Raw genomic sequence first — 21803 nt, forward strand, 5'->3', positions numbered from 1 at the left:
TGAAGTTTAAAAAAAGTCAGAGTAGTAGTCATGATCTCAAACAAAGAAAAAGCTTTTGTTTAGAGATAATTAAGGAAACTACATTTTCATAAAAGGTTTCATAGTCAATGAGATAACATATAAATTGAACATATAGGTGCCAGATGGTATAACATTCAAATTCTTGAGGGGAAAAATTAAATAAAATGATAAGATCTCTGGAGAATAGTGAATATTATTTTTTGCAAGGCAAATGGGGTTAAGTGGCTTGCCCAAGGCCACACAGCTAGGCAATTACTAAGTGTCTGAGACCAAATTTGAACCCAGGTACTCCTGACTCCAAGGCCGGTGCTTTATCCACCATGCCACCTAGCCGCCCTGAGAATAGTGAATATTTTTTTTTTGAGTGTATCACATTCTTTATGATAAGTCCATCACAAAAGTTACTTCCATATTTTTCCAACGTTGCCACTGCTGATCGCAACTCCCTCCTTTCTTATTTCTCCACTACCATGTACTATATTTTCTCTCTCCTTTCATTCTGACTCTGCTGTAGGGTTGCTGAGTGGCGCAGCCGACAGATCCCTGGTCCTGGGGCCAAGAAGCCCTGAGCCCCCATACCACCCCTTAGGCCCAGAATCCACCTGGCCCTATGGTCCTGGGCAGGCCATCCAATCCCAGCCCCTTGAAAGAAGTAAAAAAAGAAAATGTGTTATATCTGACCACTGTCCCCCCCATGGTCCATCCTCTCCTCCTTTATTCACATCCCCACCCCTTACCCCTGCTCCCCCATCCTTCTTACTCCAGATGTCTATACCCCATTGAGTATATTTGCTGTTTCCTCTCCTAGCCACCTCTGATGAGAGCAAAGGTCCCCTCATTCCCCCTTGCCTCCCCCCTTCCATATCATTGCAATAGCTCATTGTAATAAAAAAAAATCTCATTATGTGAAATAGCTTGGACTATTCCCCCTCTCCTTTTTCTTTCTCCCATTCCATTTCCCTTTTTTTCTAATTGACTCCAGTTTTACACCATATTTTATCTTCGAATTCAGCTTTCTCCTGTGCTTCAACTATAAAAGCTCCCTCTACCTGCTCTATTAACTGAGATGGTTCATATGAATATTATCAGTATCATTTTTCTATAATGCAGTTCATCCTCATTAAGTCACTCATATTTCCCCCCTCTCCTCCAATCTCCATGCTTCACCTGAGTCCTGTATCTGAAGATCAAACCTTCTGTTCAGCTCTGGCCATTCCAAAAGGAACCTTTGAAATTCCCCTGGTTCATTGAAAGTCCATCTTTTTCCCTGGAAGAGGACATTCAGCCTTGCTGGGTAGTTCATTCTTGGCTGCATTCTAAGCTCTTTTGCCTTCCGGTATATTGTATGCCAAGCCCTACGAGCTTCCAATGTAGCTGCTGCTAAGTCCTGTGTGATCCTGACTGCAGCTCCACGATATTTGAACTGTGTCCTTCTGGCTGCTTGTAATATTTTCTCTTTGACTTGGGAGTTCTGGAACTTGGCTATAATATTCCTGGGGGTTGGTTTTTTGGGATCTCTTTCTCGGGGGGATTGGTGGATTCTTTCCATTTCTATTTTGCCCTCTGGCAGGGCAATTTTCCTGTAGTAATTCTTTGAAAATGATGTCAAGGCTCTTTTCGTGATCATTACTTTCAGGTATTCCAATAATTTTCAAATTATCTTTCCTAAGTCTGTTTTCCATATCAGTTGTTTTTTCAATGAGATATTTCACATTTTCTTCTAATTTTTCATTTTTTTGGTTTTGAAGTATTGATTCCTAATTTCTGGTAAATTCATCAATCTCCCTGAATTCTATTCTTTGTCTGAAGGATTTGTTCTCCTCAGAGAGTTTTCTTATCTCTTTTTCCATCTGGCCAATTTTGCTTTTTAAAGCATTCCTCTCCTCAATAACTTTTTGAACTGTTTTATCCATTTGACCTAAGCTGTTTTTTAGCATGCTATTTTCTTCAGCATTTTTTTGGATTTCCTTGACTAAGCTGCTGACTTCATTTTCATGGTTTTTCCTGCATCTCTCTCCTTTCTTTTCCCAGTTTTTCTTCTAACTCCCTCATTTGATCTTCAAAGTCTTTTTTGAGCTCTATCATAGCCTAAGCCCAATTTCTGTTTTTCTTGGAGTCTTTAGATGCAGGAGCTTGTGCTTCCTCATCTTCAGACTGAGTATTTTGATCCTTCTTGGGCTCATTTGCAAAATATTTCTCAATTGTCTTCCTCTTATTTCTCTGCTTGCTCATTTTCCCAGCCTGGGCCTGGTTTTGGGGTGTTTCCTGAGCTTTTGGGACACTCCCACAAGGGTCTCAGTGTGTGAGGCTCTGTCCTCCCTCCTGGTCTGTGAATGACCATAAGTGCCCCCCTCTGCCATGGGGCTGAGGTGGGGGGGGCCCTGATGTTCTATGGGGGGGCCTAGACTGGGATCAGGATCTGAATGTGGTCAGAGCTCCAGAGTCCTGTTCCAGAGGCAGAGGACAGAGTCTCTCTTCACTCCCCTCCCTCAGCTCAATGGGCTCATGCCCTGGGGGCTCCTGCTTACCCCTCCACCTGCTTCTGTTTCGGGGTCTAGGCTGCCGAAAGACCAGGCTGCTCGCTGTGTGCCCTGAGGGCTGGGCTCCACGTGCTTGCTCTGGCAGAGGTCCCCCGCTGTTCCCCCACTTTGTGCTGGTGCTCCCCGGGGTGCAGCTCAGGAGACTCCCCTGCTGCACTGCTGTGAGCTCAGGCTCCCAGTGCCCTGGGGCTGCCTCCGGGAGGCTGAAGTTCTCGGGCCGCCCCTCCTTCCCCAGGGAGCAGAGCCTTTCTGCTCTTTTCCAGGTTACCTTGAGTAGGAGAACTGCCTCACTGGGTCCCTTTGTGGGTTCTGTCTCTCAAAAGTTTAGTTAGAGTCCTTAGTTTATGAGTTTTTATCAGAGAGCTCCTAAGACTCAATCCCTTCATGTCCCCATCTTGGCTCCGCCCCCGAGAATAGTGAATATTAATAGAAAGGAAAATATCTTTTTTCTCAGTGGTACATGGCACCTTCACAAAAATCTTCACGCACACACACACATTCAATAAAGGTATTTGAAACAGACTAAAAACTGATTAGGAACTAAATAATCTAATCCTATAGAATAAGTCAAAGAAGAAACCATAGAAAGAATCAATAATTTCATCAGAGACAGTGACAATGAAGATGTACTAAAATTTGTGGGATTATAATCAAAGTAGTACTTAAGAGAAAATTTATATCCCTAAATGTTTCCATCAGTAAAAGAGAGAAAGAACAGATCAATGAATTGGGTGTGCAACTAAAAAAAACTAAACCAAAAAAAGTTTTTTAATCTCCAACCAAACAGTAAAATAGAAATCCTGAAAATCAAAGGAGAGATTAATAAAAATGAAAGCAAAAAACTACCAAACTGATAAATAAAATTTGGTTTTATGAAAAAAATCCACAATAAAACAAACCACTGGCTAATCTAATTTTAAAAAGAAAAGAAAAAAGCAAATTACCAATCTCAAAAATGAAAAGGCTGAATGAACAGCCAATGAAGATGGAATTAGAACAATTACTAAAAACAATTTTGGCCAAGTATATAACTATAAAACTGACAATATAAGTGAAATAGATGGAGATTTACAAAATTGTCCAGATTAACATTAAAGGAAACAGAATACTTAAATAATCCTATCTTAGAAAAAAGAAACTGAACAAGCCATAAATAAGTTGCCTTGGAGGTGTGGGGACCCAGGACCAGGTTGAAATTCAAACAAATTTAACTAAACATTTAAAGAACATTTAATTCCAATACTATATAAACTGTATAGCAAAACAGATAAAGGAGTTCTATTCAATTTCTTCCATGATACAAATATAATTCTGATATGTAAACCAGAGAGAGAGAAAGAGCAGAAACAGAGGGAAAAAAACCCTACAGTCTAATTTTCCTAATAAACACTGTTGCAAAAATTTTAAATAACATAGCTAAAAAGAATTTCAGGACTATATCAGAAATATCATATGCTATGATTAGATTGGATTTATACCAGAAATGCAGGGCAATATTAGGAAAACTATAAACTGACCACCTCAATGATAAAAAAAGATTATACAATGGATGCAAACTTTAAGTCAAAATACAATACCTAATCCTAAAAAAGAACATTACCAAAGCATAGGAATAAATGAAGATTTTCTTAAAATGCTAATAGTGCCTATCTAAAACCAAGAATAAGCATTATCTATAATGAGAATAAATCAGACGTCTATCCAATTAGATTAGGAGTGATGCAAGTCTATCTATTATCATCATTATCACTGTATGAGAAATGCTAGCCAGAACAATAAAACAAGAAAAAAAGAATTTTAAGGAATTAAAATATACAGTGAGGAAAAAAAAACTATTACTTTTAGTAGATGATGTGATGGTAAACTAGGGAATTCTAAACAATCAACTTAAAAACTAGTTGAGGGGAGGCTAGGTGGTGCGGAGGATAGAGCACCAGCCCTGGAGTCAGGAGGACCTGAGTTCAAATTTGAACTCAGACACTTAATAATTACCTAGTTGTGTGGCCTTGGGCAAGCCACTTTAACCCCATTGCCTTGTAAAAACCTAAAAAAAAAAAATACCAAAAAAAAAAAAACCTAGTTGAAAGATAATTTAAGCAAAGTTGCAAAATGTAATATAAGTCTGCATAAATCATTAGCATTTCAACATATTAAGCTCAAGAAGAAGAGATTAAAAAGAAATTCCATTCAAAATAACCATAGATAATATGAAATGTTTGGGAGTCTAATTGCCAAGACACACAAAGAAAGGATCTATGTGAACATAATTACAAAACCGTCTTCAACAACAACAAAAAAAGACATCTAAAAAATTGGAGAAGTATTGATTGCTTAGGGGTAGGCTGAGCCAATATTATGAAAATGACAATATTACCTAAATTAATTTACTTCTTCGGTGTCATGCTTAAACTATTAGAGATTAATTTTATAAAGCTAGAAAAAAATAACAAAATTCATCTAAAGGAACAAGAAGGTCAAAAATATTAAGGGAATCAATGAAAAAAATGTAAAGGAAGGGGCCTAGTCAGGTAAGAGGCACTAAGGGTCTGAATTAGGTGGTGGCTGTGTGACTAGAGAGAAGGGAACAGAGTCAGGAAGGGGTAGGTCAACACTAGGGAACTGACTGGTCCTGAAAGTTCTGAGGCTAAGAATTTGGTAACTAGAAGAATGGAGGTGTTTCCAATAGAAAGAGGAGGGGGTTTGAAGTCTGTTTTGCAAATGGTGAGTGAGACAGGTAGGCACTGTCTTTCATTCTCATTCACCTTGGTTTTGATTTCTTCAGAGAAAGAAATTCTGTCTTTTTCTGACTAAAGCTACTTCTACTTTAAGAGAAGAGAAAGGGGGGCAACTGAGTGACGCAGTGGATAGAGCACTGGCCCTGGAGTCAGGAGGATCCGAGTTCAAATCCAACCTTAGACACTTAATAATATACCTAGCTTTGTGACCTTGGGCAAGTCACTTAAGTTTACTACCTTGCAAAAAACCAGATAAACAAAAAGAATAAGAAAAGAGAAAAAACACTCTTCTTAACATCCTCACTTCATCACCATTCTTCCAGTCCCACAGGTTGACAGAGATCAGAGGGGGTCCTTTATCTCTGTGGAAGGTCAATACTGTCCCACCCACCAGCTAGTGGGCTGATCCTTTCCTTGTTCTTGTCCCCAAGTTTAGTATTAAAGGGACACCTCTGGTTATCCTTAGCATTTGTTGTAATTCACTCTTCTTGTGCCTGAGTCTGGGCCTAAACTCCCTAGCCGTGCCTCCTTTGAGTTGTGTCCTTTCAGATTTAGCTTCATTTTGCTGTGAAGCCACAAGAGTCTTCCCCCTTTTCGTCCTCATCAGGCTTATTCAGGTCATCAGAATTTTTTTCTTGAGAGTCCTCCAGTTTTAGTTTTCTTGCTTTTTGCCAACTCAGGCTATGGTATCCTTTTTCTTTCTTTTTAACGTGGTTCCCAGTTCAAATGGGATCCAAAAAAAGAGGATCTAGAGGTTGAGGGAGACCTCAGAGTCATCTGGCCCAACCTTCTCCTTCTACTGATGAGTAAAGTGAGGTTCAGATAGGAAAGTGACTCCCCTAAGGCCACAAAAGGAATAAGCAGCACCCTAGCTCTTGGGGGTCCAAATCCTAATCTGGTCTCACTATTCTACACTGTGGATGTGCGTGAGATGAGAATTCACATCTGGAGTTAAAATGTAGAGATTCTTGGTAACATTTCACTAAATACTCCATTAAAATATCACAGAACTTCTAAGGCAAGACATGTTCATGGAAGCATTACTCTTAGAAGATAACTTCATGAGGGTGTCATGGTCCTACAAAGTTTTTATCAGATATGTACCAATCACGGAGGCCACTGGTGCCAATCCTCCCAAGGAGGTATGCTGCAGCACATGGTCAGTCAAAGACTCCTGACCTGGATGGTCCAAGCCCAAGCAGGCCACAGTGATGCACCAAGGTCTGGATGAAAGCACAAGGCAAGGGGCTGCTTCTTCATGACGCCTGCAAAGCAGAGGGAGTCTTTCTGAGAAGTGTGGATGGGCACCCACACCCTAAACAACAAGCTCAACTCAAGTCCTACTGCCCAGAAGTGACGGAGATCTGGAAGGTTGGCAAGCCACTGTCGGCTGGTCCATCTGAATGACGGCACACTGCTCTTGTTCGGACATGATGCCCACATTCGCCCAATGAGGAGCCGTTGATCGTCCCATAAACTCCTTGGCAAGCACTCAAAGCAACCAACTGTGCCAGTGTGCTAAACATGGGCACGACTGCCTCTCTGCTGCCAGTTTTATAGAGTACTAACAACATGACCAAGAGGCTTTCGTGGAAGAATGCAACTTAAATAGCAACACAGTCATACTAAAAGCTCACTGTCATTTTAAAAATAAGTTCTTGGCCATAGTGTTGAAAAGTTTTGAAGCATTTTCATCCTGCAGCTGCAGCTGCATAAATATATTAGTGCTGAAGCCAAAAGAATCCTGGGCCCAGCTATAAAATAATGAATGTATACAAACTACCACCAGGTTTGTGTTTGTGAGTACTTAACCCTTTTGGTTCCAGAGCTCCTGCCATGGAGCACCGGGGACCTACCTCAGCCTGGTGCTCACCCTTCTTCCCTTGAGGTCCTGGCCATTTTCTTGCCAACCATTCCCACTTCCTACTTCTGGGAGCAGAATCAAATTCTATCCATGCTGCCTCTGTGCCTGGAACTGACCTGTGGTTGCTTTCACCACCCTGGCAACTTTCCTGGCCCAATATCTCATCCAGATGCCACTTTTCCAATGGGTTGCCCCCCATCATCCTCCCCCAAAACTGAGCTCTTGGCTTTAGTATTTGCAGGCCAGAAAGCTGCAGGGCACAGGGAGCTTCCCCAAAACGTTTTTGTTCATTCGGAGGCATGCCTTCTCTGGTCATGGCATCAAGTGATAACTCAGCCCTAACGAGGATCCATGGCAGGAAAAAGCTTTTGACTGGCTACTTGACTCAGCAGTGGTCAGAGGACCTTCAGCATAGACCCAGGGGCAGCCTGGGTCCCACAGGTGGGCACTGCTGGCATAGTGTCTTCAAGGAGACAGCCCTCCCATGAGGCTCAGCTCCCCGGGAGATTTCCTATCTCAGGAAGCTGCAAACACTTAAGCTATTGGATGATGTGATCTCAAATCTCACAGCCCAGGAATCATTATTTCCAGGTGTAAATTGAAGCCAATTTCAATCATGGAATGAAAACATGTCTTTCAGAGGCCAATATGTTCCTAGCACCTGCGTGGGCACTCTGTAAATGTTATCCCACAATGGCTCTGCTGTCCTGCCGGCAGATCAAAGCCTGGGGAAAGGAAGCTTCTTAAAGGTCATCAGCAGCAGAAGGCCACAGCACCATCCCCTTGGCCAGCACCTCCTGGCTTCCTCTCGAACCCTCTGGCTTGGCCAGAAGGCTGGAAGCTCCTTGATGATAACATTCCCAGTCTGTGGCATCTAATCAGGATTCTGCTCCCTGAAAACAGCACATAAACTTCCTTTTAAGTATTCTAAGAAAGCATGACAGATAAATAGAGGGCCAGTCTTGGCATCCAAGACCTGGCTTCAAATTCTGCCACGTTCTTCCATCCTGGAAGCTCCTTACATTGATGAACTTGCAGGGAAAGATCGAAAAGTAACCTTAGAACCAAGTTTACAGAAATCTCAGTGCTGGTTCTACTGAAAAAAACCCACAGGAAGCCGGGTCTTACCCTTTCTTGTTCCCCATCTCCAGCCTAAGACTTTCAGGGTTAGAATGGCCCTTCAGCAGCCACCCCAAAGAGGACTGCCCGGTTCAGCAGGGCCTGCAAACAGCCCCCTGGCCTCAGCCTGGAGAGTTTGAGCAACATCAGTGGCAGCAGCTGGGTATAGAGGCTGCAAGGAGGAGGAGAGCCAACTTCATCGGTGGCTGCCACGAGGTCCAGGAGATTAGGTCGTGTTCCCTGAGCCTGTAGGACCTCAGAGTGGGGAAGGGCCAAGAGGTCACCCAGCTTCTGCTTGGAGGCCACTAATACTCCACTCCATGGGGGGATCACTTGGGTTGGTTCATCTCTTGGCCACACAACCCACTTCCAGGAAGGATGACCCATCACCAGGTTTTTCAGTCAATCCTCTCCCTAGGAAGAGTCCTTCCCCTAGATATATGCGCTCCCCCTTCTCAAGCACTTTCTGAGCACAACACTATAGAACGTTCTAGATTCAGAGAGGAGGTAGAGGCTTTTCATGGTCAGTCTCATTTAAAACTGAACTGGTGGTCCCCACTAAGGGAAGGCCTCAGGCTCCATTGGCTCCATTGGCTCCATCCTGCCAAAGAGCTCTCTCTGGTTCAGAAGAGAGACTCACTCTTCACCAGTGTTGCTTACTGGCACCCTGAATATTGGTCAGGAATGATGCCTTATCCTTGGTGACCAGGAGGGCAGGCATCCCTGGCCAGGGCCCAGAGAGGTTCAAAGCTTGAGAAGGCCCAGTGCCCACAGAGAGATGAACTGTGCAGCCTTGGCCCCAAGGCTCATTTGCCAGGAGGTCAGCAGCCAGGTGGATGAAGTCTCATCTCACACTGAGACACTCGCTCTCCAAGCTCCTTAGTCAATAAAATTCTGATCTGAAATCAGAGTAGACTTAGTCTCTCCCACATTGTGGGCAAGTCGCATCTCTCTAAGCTTCAGTTCTCTTCCCCTGCCAGCTGCGCTGAGGTCTCCAGGAGGGGCCCCACAGCCCTATGGCTGGCCAAGAGCCTCCCATGACACCAGAAGGGACTGAGCTTCCACAGTGGGATCCTTCACCACAGAGTGGAGCAATTGTAATGAGGAAGAGGGTAAGGCTCAGAAAAGAGAGCAGAATTAGGTTTTGTGAGCTCCCTCAGCTTGCCCTATGTCTAACAGGAGGCCTCCCGGGTGGGCAATACAAGCTTCTTGGGGTCCCTCAGGTACTATTCCAATCTTCCTGGTGAGGACAGGACAGGATGGTCAGGGAGATAAATGAGAAGTCAGTCACAGGATCTGAACCAGGATGAGGGTGGCATAGACATGGGGGCTAGCAACATGCTTTAGACTGGGGAATGGTCTTGAAACTGTTGAGGAGTTGAGGAAATGGTGGGGAAGCTATAGTGACATAACAGGAAACAAGAGGCAGATTGATCTGCCCCCCCCCCCACTACCTGCCCCCTCCAAGAAGAGCTAGATGATCCTTCAAAGAGACCCTGGAGAGTCATCCATCAGAATCTGCAGGGAACTGTCTATGGCAAGGCCCTTGGCCAGAACAGAGCCACGCCATGCATACCTGCACTGAGGGCAAGCAATGAGCCACTGGGGGATCTGGCATTTACACAAGAGCAGGGCCACTGTGGGACTGGAGCTTCATCCTGAAAAGCAGTTCATTTTGCATTCAAATAAATGGCATTTTAGGGAGCAGCTAGGTGGTGCAGTGGATAGAGCACCAGCCCAGGAGTCAGGAGTACCCGAGTTCAAATCTGACCTCAGACACTTAATAATTACTTAGTCATGTGACCTTGGGCAAGTCACTTAACCCCCATTGCCTTGCAAAAAAAAAAACCTTAAAAAAACCCCAAATACTCCCAAATAAATGGCATTATAGTCTTCCAAGGAAGGGCGTTTTCTCCAGCCTAGGGAGGTCTGGAGAGAAGCCCAGATTTCAAGTTTTCACACCTTGGTCCAGTCTGGTTTCTGGCTCTGGAGATCAGACTAGCAATGCCCTGGACAAGATAGAGATGCCAACCCTGGTCTGGCTTTTCCTCTTTCCCTAAACTTGCCCACCAGCCCTGGCCCTCAGACCCCCCCCCCCCCACTTCCAACTTCCCTTGGGGTAGTTCTTCCCTGTGAGGGAGTAAACTGAGGGCTCAGCTCTCCACACACACAGTAAGTGCTTAATCCATGCCAGTGGTTAGATGAACCTAAAACTGGGCATCACCTTAGAAGCTCCAAGGAACTTGTAGAAAGCACAGATGGCAGTTAAGGTTGTCACTCTCTGGGGCCTCCCAGTCCTGGGAGAGTGGGCCCAAAGCAGCAGGGCTCCTCCTGGTATCTCTCTAGAGAGGCCGCCTGGCAGCCCAGGTACGGGCCTGGTTCAGGGCTCTCTGTATTAGTGGCCTCCAAGCAGCAGGCCTACAAGCTGGACCGATGTTTCCACACTGAGAGGCCAAGGAAAACACAGGCTCAGACCAAACACCAATTACGCTAACAACAAAGCTCCCTCATAGAATAGAAATTTATATAAAACACCTTTTCATTTCTCTTTTCAACTTGAAAGTTTCAGGGAACATCTGGGGAAGGAGGTCTATCTGACCTGGTCTTTTCTGTGACTCCTGTCAAGCTACACAGCCGGCGCTTGGGGATCCTGCCAGGGCCGAGCGGGCCCAGTGGCCTCCACCACAGAAGCAGCCTTGGCTCCAGGGCAGCCCCTGCCCTGCAGTTTCCCCCATTTCTGCAGACCCCCTCAAGGCGCAGTCTTCCCCCTCCCCTGCTGCTTCAACCCACACACACCCAGGCGGGCACCTCCCTACCCACGGGGCATTGGCTAGTCCTACATCCAGTGATACTGCCATTCACCAGCAGAGGGCTCCAGAGACAGACACTCTCCCTAGCTGGTCAAGCCCATTCCAGGTAACCTGAGAGCCCTCACAGCGCCCCAGATGGTCCCCAGGGGGTCAGTGGGCCTCCACAGCCTTGCCCCCCACACTTCTAGACAAGAGCCTCCTCCTGGATGCTGGGGATCCTGGTGACCAAGCCCTGGTTCACATGGGAGAGGAGCTGGCAGAGCAACCCCCCACCAGCATGACCTCCCCCAAAGCCCTTCCTTCAGGGCCCTGAGCAAGCTCATGGCACAAATCCAGCTGCACCAGTAAAGCAGATTTAAGAGGGCCGATCCACCCACCCACTCAATCTGAGATGAATGAGCCCCTGAGGCAGATGCATCTGCTGAGCTGCCTACCACCAATGCCACCTCCAGAGACTAGGATGGTCCTTCCAGCCCCTTCCCAGGCCACCCCTTCCACATGGAACATGCAATAGGATGAAAACAGAGCCCCCCCTTTCACCCCATGCATTCTCCTCCTGGACCTTCAAGGTTGAGCTAGCCTACCCCGTGGGCTATCTCCCACTGACCTTCAAGATCAAGCTACACTGTGGCCTCCCAAAAGTTATGGCCTCAGGCCTGGTCCAGGAGTTGGTCAGTGGGGATCAAAACCAATCCCTGGGTGGGCTTGAAGAGGCAAAGCTTATGGGGCAGACAGAGGACCTCTCCCCTTGCAGCCCTCCTGGATGCCTCTCTTAGCCCTGCTCCTTCCCCAGGCAAAGGATGTTGGGGCACATTAGGGGTCTGAACACAGAAGCACCCCATAGGAGCTGTTCACACCATGAGTCCTCACATCTGAGATCTCCTCAAGTGATCAACTGGGAAGCCCAGAGATGGTGATGCTGTAAGAATCTAGGAAAACAGCTAGAAGGAGGCATCCCCCGGCCGTCCCCTGACTGCCAGAGGGACCTAAGGCTTAGGCACAACCTTCAGCCCTGGGAAACCCCCAGGATACCCCCTGGGTTGGGGTCTGGCTGCAGACCGACCTATCCTCCCCTCATTCTCTGATGTGGCAGGCCTGCTGAGGAGCACCGGGCTGACAAAGGAGACCAGGGACCCCAGCAATGGGCTGGGCCAGGGGATCAGCTTGAGCTGAGCTCTGCAGGAGGAGGGACAAGCAGGTGGCCCACTGGGCTGGGATATGTGGGGATGTGTCCATGTGAGTGTGTGATGTGTGTGAGTGTATGAGTGTGTGGGGCTGTGAGTGTATGGTAAGGAAGAGTGAGGGGGGTCCTAGAAGTAGCCTGGAAAGGTCAGCTGGGGCCAGAGGGTGAAGAGGAGCTGCTGGCTGATGCAGGCTCCATGTGAGATGGGGCAAAGGCTCTGGGAGGGAGGTGACAGTGAGCACCAAGAGAGACTGGGCTACAGAAGCCACAGGTAAGGAGCTGAGGAGGACTGGCAGTGTGGGGGGCAGGGAATATCCTAGAGAGGGGCGGGTTGTTTGGCAGGCGTGGCGATCCCCCCAAATCGCCCCTTAGGTCTGGTTCTGGACTGTCTGGGCCAATCCTGGGATAAGCCTTCCAGCTGGTGCTACCCCCTTGGCTTTTCAGAAGTTCATGGTATTTCAAGACCTCTGGCCAAGGGCACAGCTTGTTTTTCATCTATGCTAAGGCCTCACTGAGATCCAGAGCCTATGGCCTACAGTCCTATCACTACTGACCCAACTTTGGAAAAACCAATGTAAGGAGAGGAAGGGGCTCTGAGGTGCCCAATCCACCACTGGAGAGCTGATGCAAAGCCACCCTGGGAGCCTGCAACTCAATGGAGAATCACATTACCTAACTCTGCTGAGCCTTGGAGAAAGTTCTAGGAGGCACCACTGCCTCAGATTTGAGCCTGGACTCCCCCCTCCGCCCCTGCCACCCAGGGATGGGCTATGAGAGAGAGCTTGACCAGCACTGCTCGGAGAGGCAGCAGGTAGCTGGACCTGAGCACCAATCACAACAGACCACCACAGCCGCCAGAAGCATCTCCATCCCACAAAGAGCACAAGGAGACGCAGGACTAAACTTGGGAGGGTGTCTCCCACACTCCTCAGTCTCTTTCAGGAGCCCCTCCATCCATTCTCCTACACTTGCATCTCCTGATTCTCCCCACCAAGCATACATCGGTTAGATCCAAGATACACAGCCTTCCTCTTCTCTGGCAGAAGCAGCCTCTCCGTGACTCCCTGAAGCAGGGGCAATGGCTTGGATTGCTTCCCTGGGCTCTAAGAAGACACTGCTCGCTAGCTATCAGAGACCACATCTGGGGAGCTGGGATTAGCCCCCGGGGCTGCCTGCCAGCTCTAAATCTATGAACGTCAAACAAAATCGACTATATCCCAACTGGCTCTTAGTGGTTGGAGCAGAAATAACAGTTTGTCTTTTCTTCTGCACATGGATTTCCAATTTACCAGAATGGAGGTTCTGCTTCCAGGAAAAAAACAGATCGGTTCTTTAATGAGAACAGTACTCTTAAAAATCACCTGGATATGCCAACTTCTAAATGCCACACAACCCTTCTATTCAACCCATTTCAGGAGGTTTTATAAATTAGCCAAGTCGTTATTACACACACACACACACACGCCAGAGGGATAACTCACCTTTGCTGCTCTGCCCACTCTCCTTCTGTGAGTTGAAAAAAGTTCAGGAAAAGTATCCCTGGAGGGAAGGGATCTACTAGGGAGGGAGGAGCCCCCCGGGGTCTCAAGGCCAACTCCCTCATCTTACAGAGGCAGACAGGAAGGCCCACGGAGGTCATATGACTTGCCCAAGCACACATGCCTGAGAAGTGGAAGAGCCACATTTGAACACAAAGCCTCCAACTCCTCCCAACACCTCCCTCCTTCCATGGTGCAAGAGTGGGTGTCATTGGGAACCCTCCCACAAAACGAAAGTTCAGCAGGATCACAGAACATTGAAAACTGGCCCCCAGATGCTTCACTTGACAGTTAGCAACTTCTCAGTCATTCTGGCAGGGGTCAAAACCTATTTAATTTTCAAACGCAAAAGAAGTCTATTTTTTACTATCAATGAGTTCTCTTGGGGAAACAGGGTTCCACTCTGTTTTACCCATTGCCGGTTTACTCAGTGTCCCAAGGGGCCCAGAGGAGAAGAGCCTCCTTTACCACTGGTGAGTCAAATGAAGCCCACCAGAGGAAACATTCCTGGGGGGAGAGAGCAGGGGATTTTGGAGCCATGGAGGATGAGCAGTTGCCACACCTCTATCTGTTGGTCAGCGTAGTTTAGGGCTCCAAAATATAAAGCCAGGCTATTTCCTAATCAATACTATCAATCACTCAGGGTAATGATTCAAAGAAAATATTTCCACCACATTGAGAGCCCTTTAGGATCCTCTTCTGAGGAATCCTGGGAAAGGAGTAGAGACAATCAAGGCACGTTTATGCTAAAATAGTCTACTGGGGCTTATCAACAACATGTTCCTAACCTCTACACCATGGTCCTGCCATGCACATTGGGAGGAACTGAGCCTCTGAGCAGGGAAGTACCCTCTGGACCCAGGAAGTGGCTGAGTCAGGGTTAGTTCCCGGCCTGGCCCAAATCTGGAATTTGGCGGGACCACTGGCCTCTGGAGGTAAGAGAGACGCTGTTGACCCCCAAAGAATGCCACTAACACCTGAAGAAGGCGTGCTCCCCTTCTACTCTCACGTTGTGGCTTTCTGGTGAAGAAGGGAAGGCATGCAGAAGGGAGGGCCACCACAAAAGGTGTCAGGGCACAGGCCTAGGAAGGAAGCCCGAGAGAGTGAGTGCAACCTCCAGTTTTACAGGAGGGGGCGCGGAATGATCCCTAAAGAAATTTCTTTCTATTAAGACTAAGACTGTCAGGCAGCTAGGTGGTACAGAGGATAGAGCACTGGCCCTGGAGTCAGGAGTACCTGAGTTCAAATCCAACCTCAGACACTTAATTACTTAGCTGTGTGACATTGGGCAAATCACTTAACCCCATGGCCTTGCAAAAAATAACAAAAAAAAGACTAAGGTTGGTTCTGCTCTGCCTAGATTGAAAGTGTAAAATTTTATAGTTTGGATTAAAAAAAGTTCTAAATTTCAAAAAGCGGTGGTGGGGGATGGTTCAGATGCAGCTCTGCTCCAATGTTTGACACTCTGACAGGCATGAGGAGCTGAACAAGAGCCTAGCTCTAGGGCCCACAGAGTCTAAGAAAGCCCTTCACTTTAGGCCTCTGCCTTTGGGTCAAAAGGATACATAGAGAGTGAAAAGCCGGGGAGTGTTACTGGCTTTGAGAGTCGATGACAGGAACATTTCCAACCTCATCTTTAACTCTGGAGTCCAGGAATCCTAGAAGGCAAACAAAGAAGTTGCCTTGTGAGTATTCGTTCACCAAATATGTACAGCAGCATGGAGATGACCTGCCATCCAGGCTAAAGGGCCCCCAGACAACCTGAGCTGAACAAAGGCAAGATGCCGGGCCACTGGCAGTTTTCAGGGAGTCTGACTCAGGCATTTATACAGACCTATAAATACTCCTCAAGGGAATAAATTCTCATAGCAGTTTCATAAACATCTAGGCAAAGAAGAATCTGGTACTTTATTTCATGCAATTTAAAACTGTACAATGAGTCAACTTGTTGGGCGGAAATGCCAAGAACATTTTAGGAACACAGGGGCGGGGGGTCCTAGCTGGGCCCTGACTCCCATCATCAAAGCAGCACTGAAAAAAAAAAAGGAAATATGTGGGCAGCTTCAAAACAATTAGGAGACCTCCTAAAAAAAGCTCCCTCTCCCCAGTTTGTTCAGGAAAGGAATGAGAGCCATGGCTACATGGCACCAGCACCAGTCACAGATAATAAGGCACCTGGCAAGGGTCTTCTCACAGGATGGGATATCTCCATCCTGGGGGGGGGCCTCCAAACCCCTCAAAACAAGAAGAGAAGAAAATCTGGGCCCTCCCAAGTCAGTCTTCCTGGTTCACACCTTCCCTTCCAATCATTTTTCTTATGCTCTGGTCATCAAGTTTTATCTGTCTCACACAACACCTTCAAGAATGCACCAAGGAATGCCATTATCTGACCTGACCCCAAGGGAGAGGGAAGGGTGACTCCATCAGTGTAGGGAGTGGTCAAGTGGACAGACAACCTGCTTCACAGCCTGGGACACAGGGGTCACAAGACTTAGGTCTGGGTCTTCTTGCCTCAAGGGCAGGTCTCCATCTCCTATGTCACTGGGCCAGACTGGACAGTGATCTCCATGAAGGAAAGGATGATTTAATCCTCAGTCCTTCCTTTACTTGATTCATTCAACAGCCCACTATGCCTAGAGCTCTTGTTGAGGCACTGGAGAGAAATTTTGGATATGACCAAGTCTGCATCCTGGAGGACACTTCAGAACTGATAGGGACATTAGCCATCACCGGGTCTGAAAGTTCTGGCCCTTTTCTGAGCCATGGATACCTTGGGTGGGGCCTCTGGGGGAGTCTAAGGAGCCCTTCTCAGAATCATGGTTTTAAATACATAAAATAAAATATCAAAGATTACAAAAGAAACCAATTATACTGAAAAAGTTATTAAAATGTTGTAAGTTCATTGAATCTAGGTTCAGAACCCTGATCTCATCAAACCATTTAACAGATGAGTAAACCTAGGATCTAAGCAGTTAGGGGGATAGGGAATGGGTGGGAGCATATAAGCTGAGATCACAGTGCACAGATCCACACACATGTCCCCTTCTATACTACAAGGGACTGCACCCTCCAGAACCATCCCAGCTATGCTTCCTTGACTCCAACTCGGTCCAACTAAGCCCCATCCAAGATGATGACACTGGGGGTGAACTTTCTGACTTTTCAAAGACACAAATGGGAGCCTAGGTGTTACTCGAAGTTTTGTTAAATAAATATTAGAAATTTGGAGGCTTCTCTGTAAAACCTCTGCACCCAGATCCAATTTCTCTGGGCTTCTTGCTGTCATTTTAGTCCTTAGGAAAAGGCTTTCAGAATTGGACTGCTAGGAGTTTCCGCAGGCTGTTGGGGGCAGCCCCGTTACCATTTGGGACCACCAACTAGCAGAGGCCCTTGTTTAATTATAACCATTCAAACACTCTCTTTGGTGGACTTCAGAACAACATGGGAAATCTGGCGAGAGCTGAGGCTGAGGGAAGGGAGCAGAACCAGGAGGAGATTGTATACTAACTGGTAAAAACCAATTCTAATGGATGCAGCTCCTCTCAGCAAGACGGCAATCCAAGACATTCTAAAAGACTTATGATGGAGAATGCCATCCATATCCACAGACTGAACTATGGAATCTGAAGGCAGAGCAATGCAAACTATTTTCACATTTTTATTTGTTTTTGTTTTTCTCATGATTTTTCCCATTTGTTTTGATTTTTCTTTCACAGTATGACTAATATGAAATCTGTTTAACAGTTTGTTGTGCAAAGGAGGAAGGGAGAAAATTTTACAAAAATGAATGTTGAAAACTAACTCTACATGTAATTGGCACAAAAAATAAACTAAAAAAAATGAATAATCTCCTGATAGCTTGGTTTTAACCTGCAAATTATCTCATCTCCTTGCCAAAGAGAGTGATATGACAGTCAAGCATAATGTCAATATAAACCCTTGGGAGTAAGATGATGAAAGATTATGAGCAACATCAACTCATAAAACAGTGAAGATATAACCAAGTTTGTGGTGAGCTTGCAAGAGCCCACCAAGTGAAGTCAACCCATGGACTTCTTTAGGTTGAAACTGGAATGAGGATGAGACACAAAAAAACGGAAAAGATCTGCAAAAGGCCAGCTGGTGATGGGCTGACATTTCTGTCATAAGTGATGGAAGAGCCACCACGTTTAGCCCCTGAAACCTCAGAGTCCACATGTTGCAGGAGGAAGGTGGGGAAGGTACAGAAAGAGAAGAATAGGACCCCAAGTACAGAGGAAGTCAGAGCTGGAAAGGAGATAGTTTGGAGTGTCCTGATGCGCACCAAAGGCCTGGAAAACTCTTGGACTCTATTACCAAAAGAAAGAGGGCAAGAGAATATCAATAATTAACCCTGATTTTCTACAAAATCTTTATGAGAACCTCCATGATGAAGACACAACAAGGAAATGGTCAGGCTAGTTTTATGGGAGACCAACCACACCTTAGCAGGGAACCAACCCAGAGCCAAGGCAGCACCTCTTCTGTGAAATCCATAAGCACACCAGAGCCCAGCCATCTCTCCACCCAGGAAAAAATAAGTGGGACCAGAACATCTATTGTCCGACTTTGGCATGCAGCTGGATGGATATCATCAGAGCACACAACTTGGAGAGCCAAGGGACTATACAATGAACTCAGTTCAGGAATGAGGAGAATGAGAAAGAGCCAGACTGTTTCAAGGGAGAGGCAGACAGTATTTTATTATGATTCCAAGCTCCATTTGGAACAACCAACTGTGGAGGACTTGAGTCTTCTCAGCAATACAATCATCTAAGACAATCCCGAAAGGACTCATGATGAAGAGTGCTGCCCACATCCACAGAAAGAAGTCACAGCATCTGAATGCAGATCAAAGTAGACTCTTTTTCTCTTTCTCTAATTTTTTTCTTTGATCTGTTTCTTCTATCATGCGACCAATATGGAAATGTGTTTTATAGTACTGTGTGTATATATATATGTATATATATATATATGTATATATATATATATATATACATATATATATATATATATATACTATATCAAATTGCTTACTTTTGGGGGGGGCTGGAGCTAAGAGAGGGAAAAAATTGGGAATTCAAAATTTTAAAAAACTGAATGTTAAAAATTGTTTTTACGTGTAATTTGAAAAAATTAAAATGTTATTTTTTTAAAAAGAAGCACGTGACTCAAAAATTATAATAAATCAAGCAAAATCAATTATTCCATGAGATAGTAAGAAATTTTGTATATCAGAATAAATTTAAAAGATTGGAAAAACAGAAAACATTAAGATATCTGGCATCAAAAATAAATGGCCTGGAAAACAGAGCAAAGAGATAATTAAAGAATCACTGAATTCTTTGAATATCTTAATTTTTAAAAAAAGGCTGGGACATTCTACATTTCAAGAAATCCTAAGTGAAAACTGTCTTATCTATTAGGACCAGAAGGCAAAGTGAAGACTAAATATACTGATCACCTGAAAGGAACCCCAAAAAAGGAAAGTCAGGAGGGTCATTAGCAAACTTTAGAGCACCCCCCCCCATCAAAGAAGACCACTGCACCCTTCAGAGAGGAGCTCAAGCACTGAGGAACGACAGTCAGGATCACATGAGACCTGGCGCTTCTACCATCAAGGAGAGGAAATCCTGGAACATATTATTCCAAAAGGCAAAAAAAAAAATTTGGCTTACAAGCAAGAGAAATATATAAACTACAAACCTGAGGGTGGAGCACGGATCTTTAATGGAATAAAGGACTTTCAGGCACTTCTGAAATGTTTAATAAAGGCAGAATAAGGACTAGAAAGTAAAATCTAGGCAGGACCACTTAGTTTATCTCATGAACAAATGGGGAATGGCTGAACAAATTGCAGGAATAAATGTAATGGAATATTATGGTGTTGTAAGAAATGAAAACAAAAAGGTAGTTTCTGAGAATACTGTATTAACTGACAAAACCAGAAGAACAATTCATGCAAGAATAATATCATTATTGGAAATTGAGAGGATGTCCATTAAGTGGGGAATGACTGAACAAGTTATAGTGTGTAAATGTTATGTTCTATAAGAAACCATGAATAGTCGGATTCTAGAGAAGCATGGAATGAATTGAACAAACTGATACTGAGTGAAGGGAACAGAACCAAGAGAACATTGTACACATTAACAACAATACTGTGAGTTATTCAGCCTTGATGGATGCAGCTCCTCTCAAACCTAGGACAATTTTGGGAGACCTGCTATGGACATTGCCATCCCTAGCCAGAGGAAGAAAAAAACAAAACACTACAGAATTGTAATGAACATTACACTCACTTTTTAAAAAATTTCTCTAATGTATTTCTTTCTTTTTTCATGGTTTTCTTTCTTTTCCTGTAAATATGTTAAACATAAATTCACCTGATGGTTCACCACCAAGGGGAGGGGGTAGGAAGGGAGAGGGGAAGGAAATCTCTTACTTAAAAATATGCATATACATGTGGATGAATGTCGAAAAACTTTTATAACATGTAATTAGAAAAATAAAATAAAATATCATTTAAAAAAAGAGTAATATCATTGAAAGAAAAATTACTTTAAAAGCCTCAAAATCTCTGATTAATGTGATGGCCCAAAATGTCTCCAAAGGACATGGGATTAACATAGTCACAGACAAACAGTCTGAAATAGAACATCAGGCAATGAAGAAATCCAATGCAAGGCAACAGAGAATTTTAATTAACAAATGAAAATCTATATGATCTACAATCCACAATTATTCATCATTATCGGTGTCTCGTGATCAAATGCAACAACCTTATTTCTAGAAAATCATACTGCCCAGTCACTCTAACCAATCATCTGGGTCCTCCTTCTTTAATGTAATATAATGAAAGTTTACTTTCTCTAACTTTCATCTCAAACCCACCAACTTTCAGAGTAAAAACACAATAGCAGCAAAGGCTGGTTCTTACCTGGAAGAGTTCCTTAAAGGAAGGATGCACCATGGGGTTGGGAACAAAGGGAAGGGCATAAAATGGAAGAAACTCTGTGGTCTGGCTCAGCGCTGCTCCTTTGGTCTCCAGGTAGGCTTTGAAGTAAGAAATCCTTTCATCAAATTCCACTCTGTCCTATGGAGTAAGTGAAGAAGTTCATCTCTGGGTCACTACCAGAAGCATTCATTTGGTGGGTCAACTCATGTCTCTCGGCTGTCTAAAAGTCACTTGGCAGTGGTACCTTCCTTTGAAGGTGTGTGTGTGTGTGTGTGTGTGTGTGTCTGTGGTATGTAAGGATATGTGAATGCGTGTGTGTGTGTGTGTGTGTGTGTGTGTGTCTGAAACATCTTTTGATCACTAGCCAAACAAGTTGATCCTCTTAAATCAATTTAATTATTCCCCAAACTTCCACACCTTGCCCCCCAGTACAATCTGGTGTGATTGTACTTTAATGCAAACATTCTGGAGAGTAATAAACACTGATTTAGAACCAATCCTTTGATCCTAAAGCTCTTATCACTAATCATAAAATCATATAATCATAAAAAGGAAAAAAACCCAGCTCTATTTGTAATAGCATAAATTTGGAAATAACAATCTGTCCAACAGTTGAAGGACAGTTCAATAAATTACAGGACATCAATGTAATCTAATTTTTTTTTTGTCCAGACCTGGGATGTCAACTGCATGGAGGAAAAGACCTTTTTCAAGTGTAGATTAATCCCTTCTCCTGACTTTGCCGAGAGCCTTAGTCACCTAGTGGGGCCCACTGGTTCATGACCACAGCTCCTGGGCCTTCATGGCAGAACTTGAACCCAGGTCTTCTGACTCAAGACCAGCCCTTTCTCCATGACCCCTCCCTAGAATATCATGATGCCCCTAAAATGCTGATTCTGACCCCCACCCAACAACAGATAGAAACATACATGAAGGGATGCTGAACTTATCGGTCTACTACACCAAGGACAGCTGGAAGCTCTGGCGGGGGCAGAGAACAAGGATGCAGCCAGGGCT

The 21803-nt window shown here is 44.9% G+C and overlaps 1 protein-coding gene across 1 annotated transcript in view; it reads right to left on the minus strand.

The window, feature by feature from the left end:
- ARMC9 (armadillo repeat containing 9) overlaps positions 1-21803 on the minus strand; it is a 123250-nt gene that overhangs the window by 94321 nt on the left and 7126 nt on the right. The window contains exons 5-7 of the mRNA XM_074189669.1: positions 20769-20924; positions 15376-15468; positions 13754-13778 (exon numbers count right to left, since the gene is read on the minus strand). Coding sequence (XP_074045770.1) covers positions 13754-13778; positions 15376-15468; positions 20769-20924 — 274 coding nt within the window. The remainder of the gene's footprint in view (positions 1-13753; positions 13779-15375; positions 15469-20768; positions 20925-21803) is intronic.

The sequence above is a fragment of the Macrotis lagotis genome, chromosome 5 (genome assembly GCF_037893015.1).
Source record: "Macrotis lagotis isolate mMagLag1 chromosome 5, bilby.v1.9.chrom.fasta, whole genome shotgun sequence".
In the NCBI taxonomy this organism is placed as follows: domain Eukaryota; kingdom Metazoa; phylum Chordata; class Mammalia; order Peramelemorphia; family Peramelidae; genus Macrotis; species Macrotis lagotis.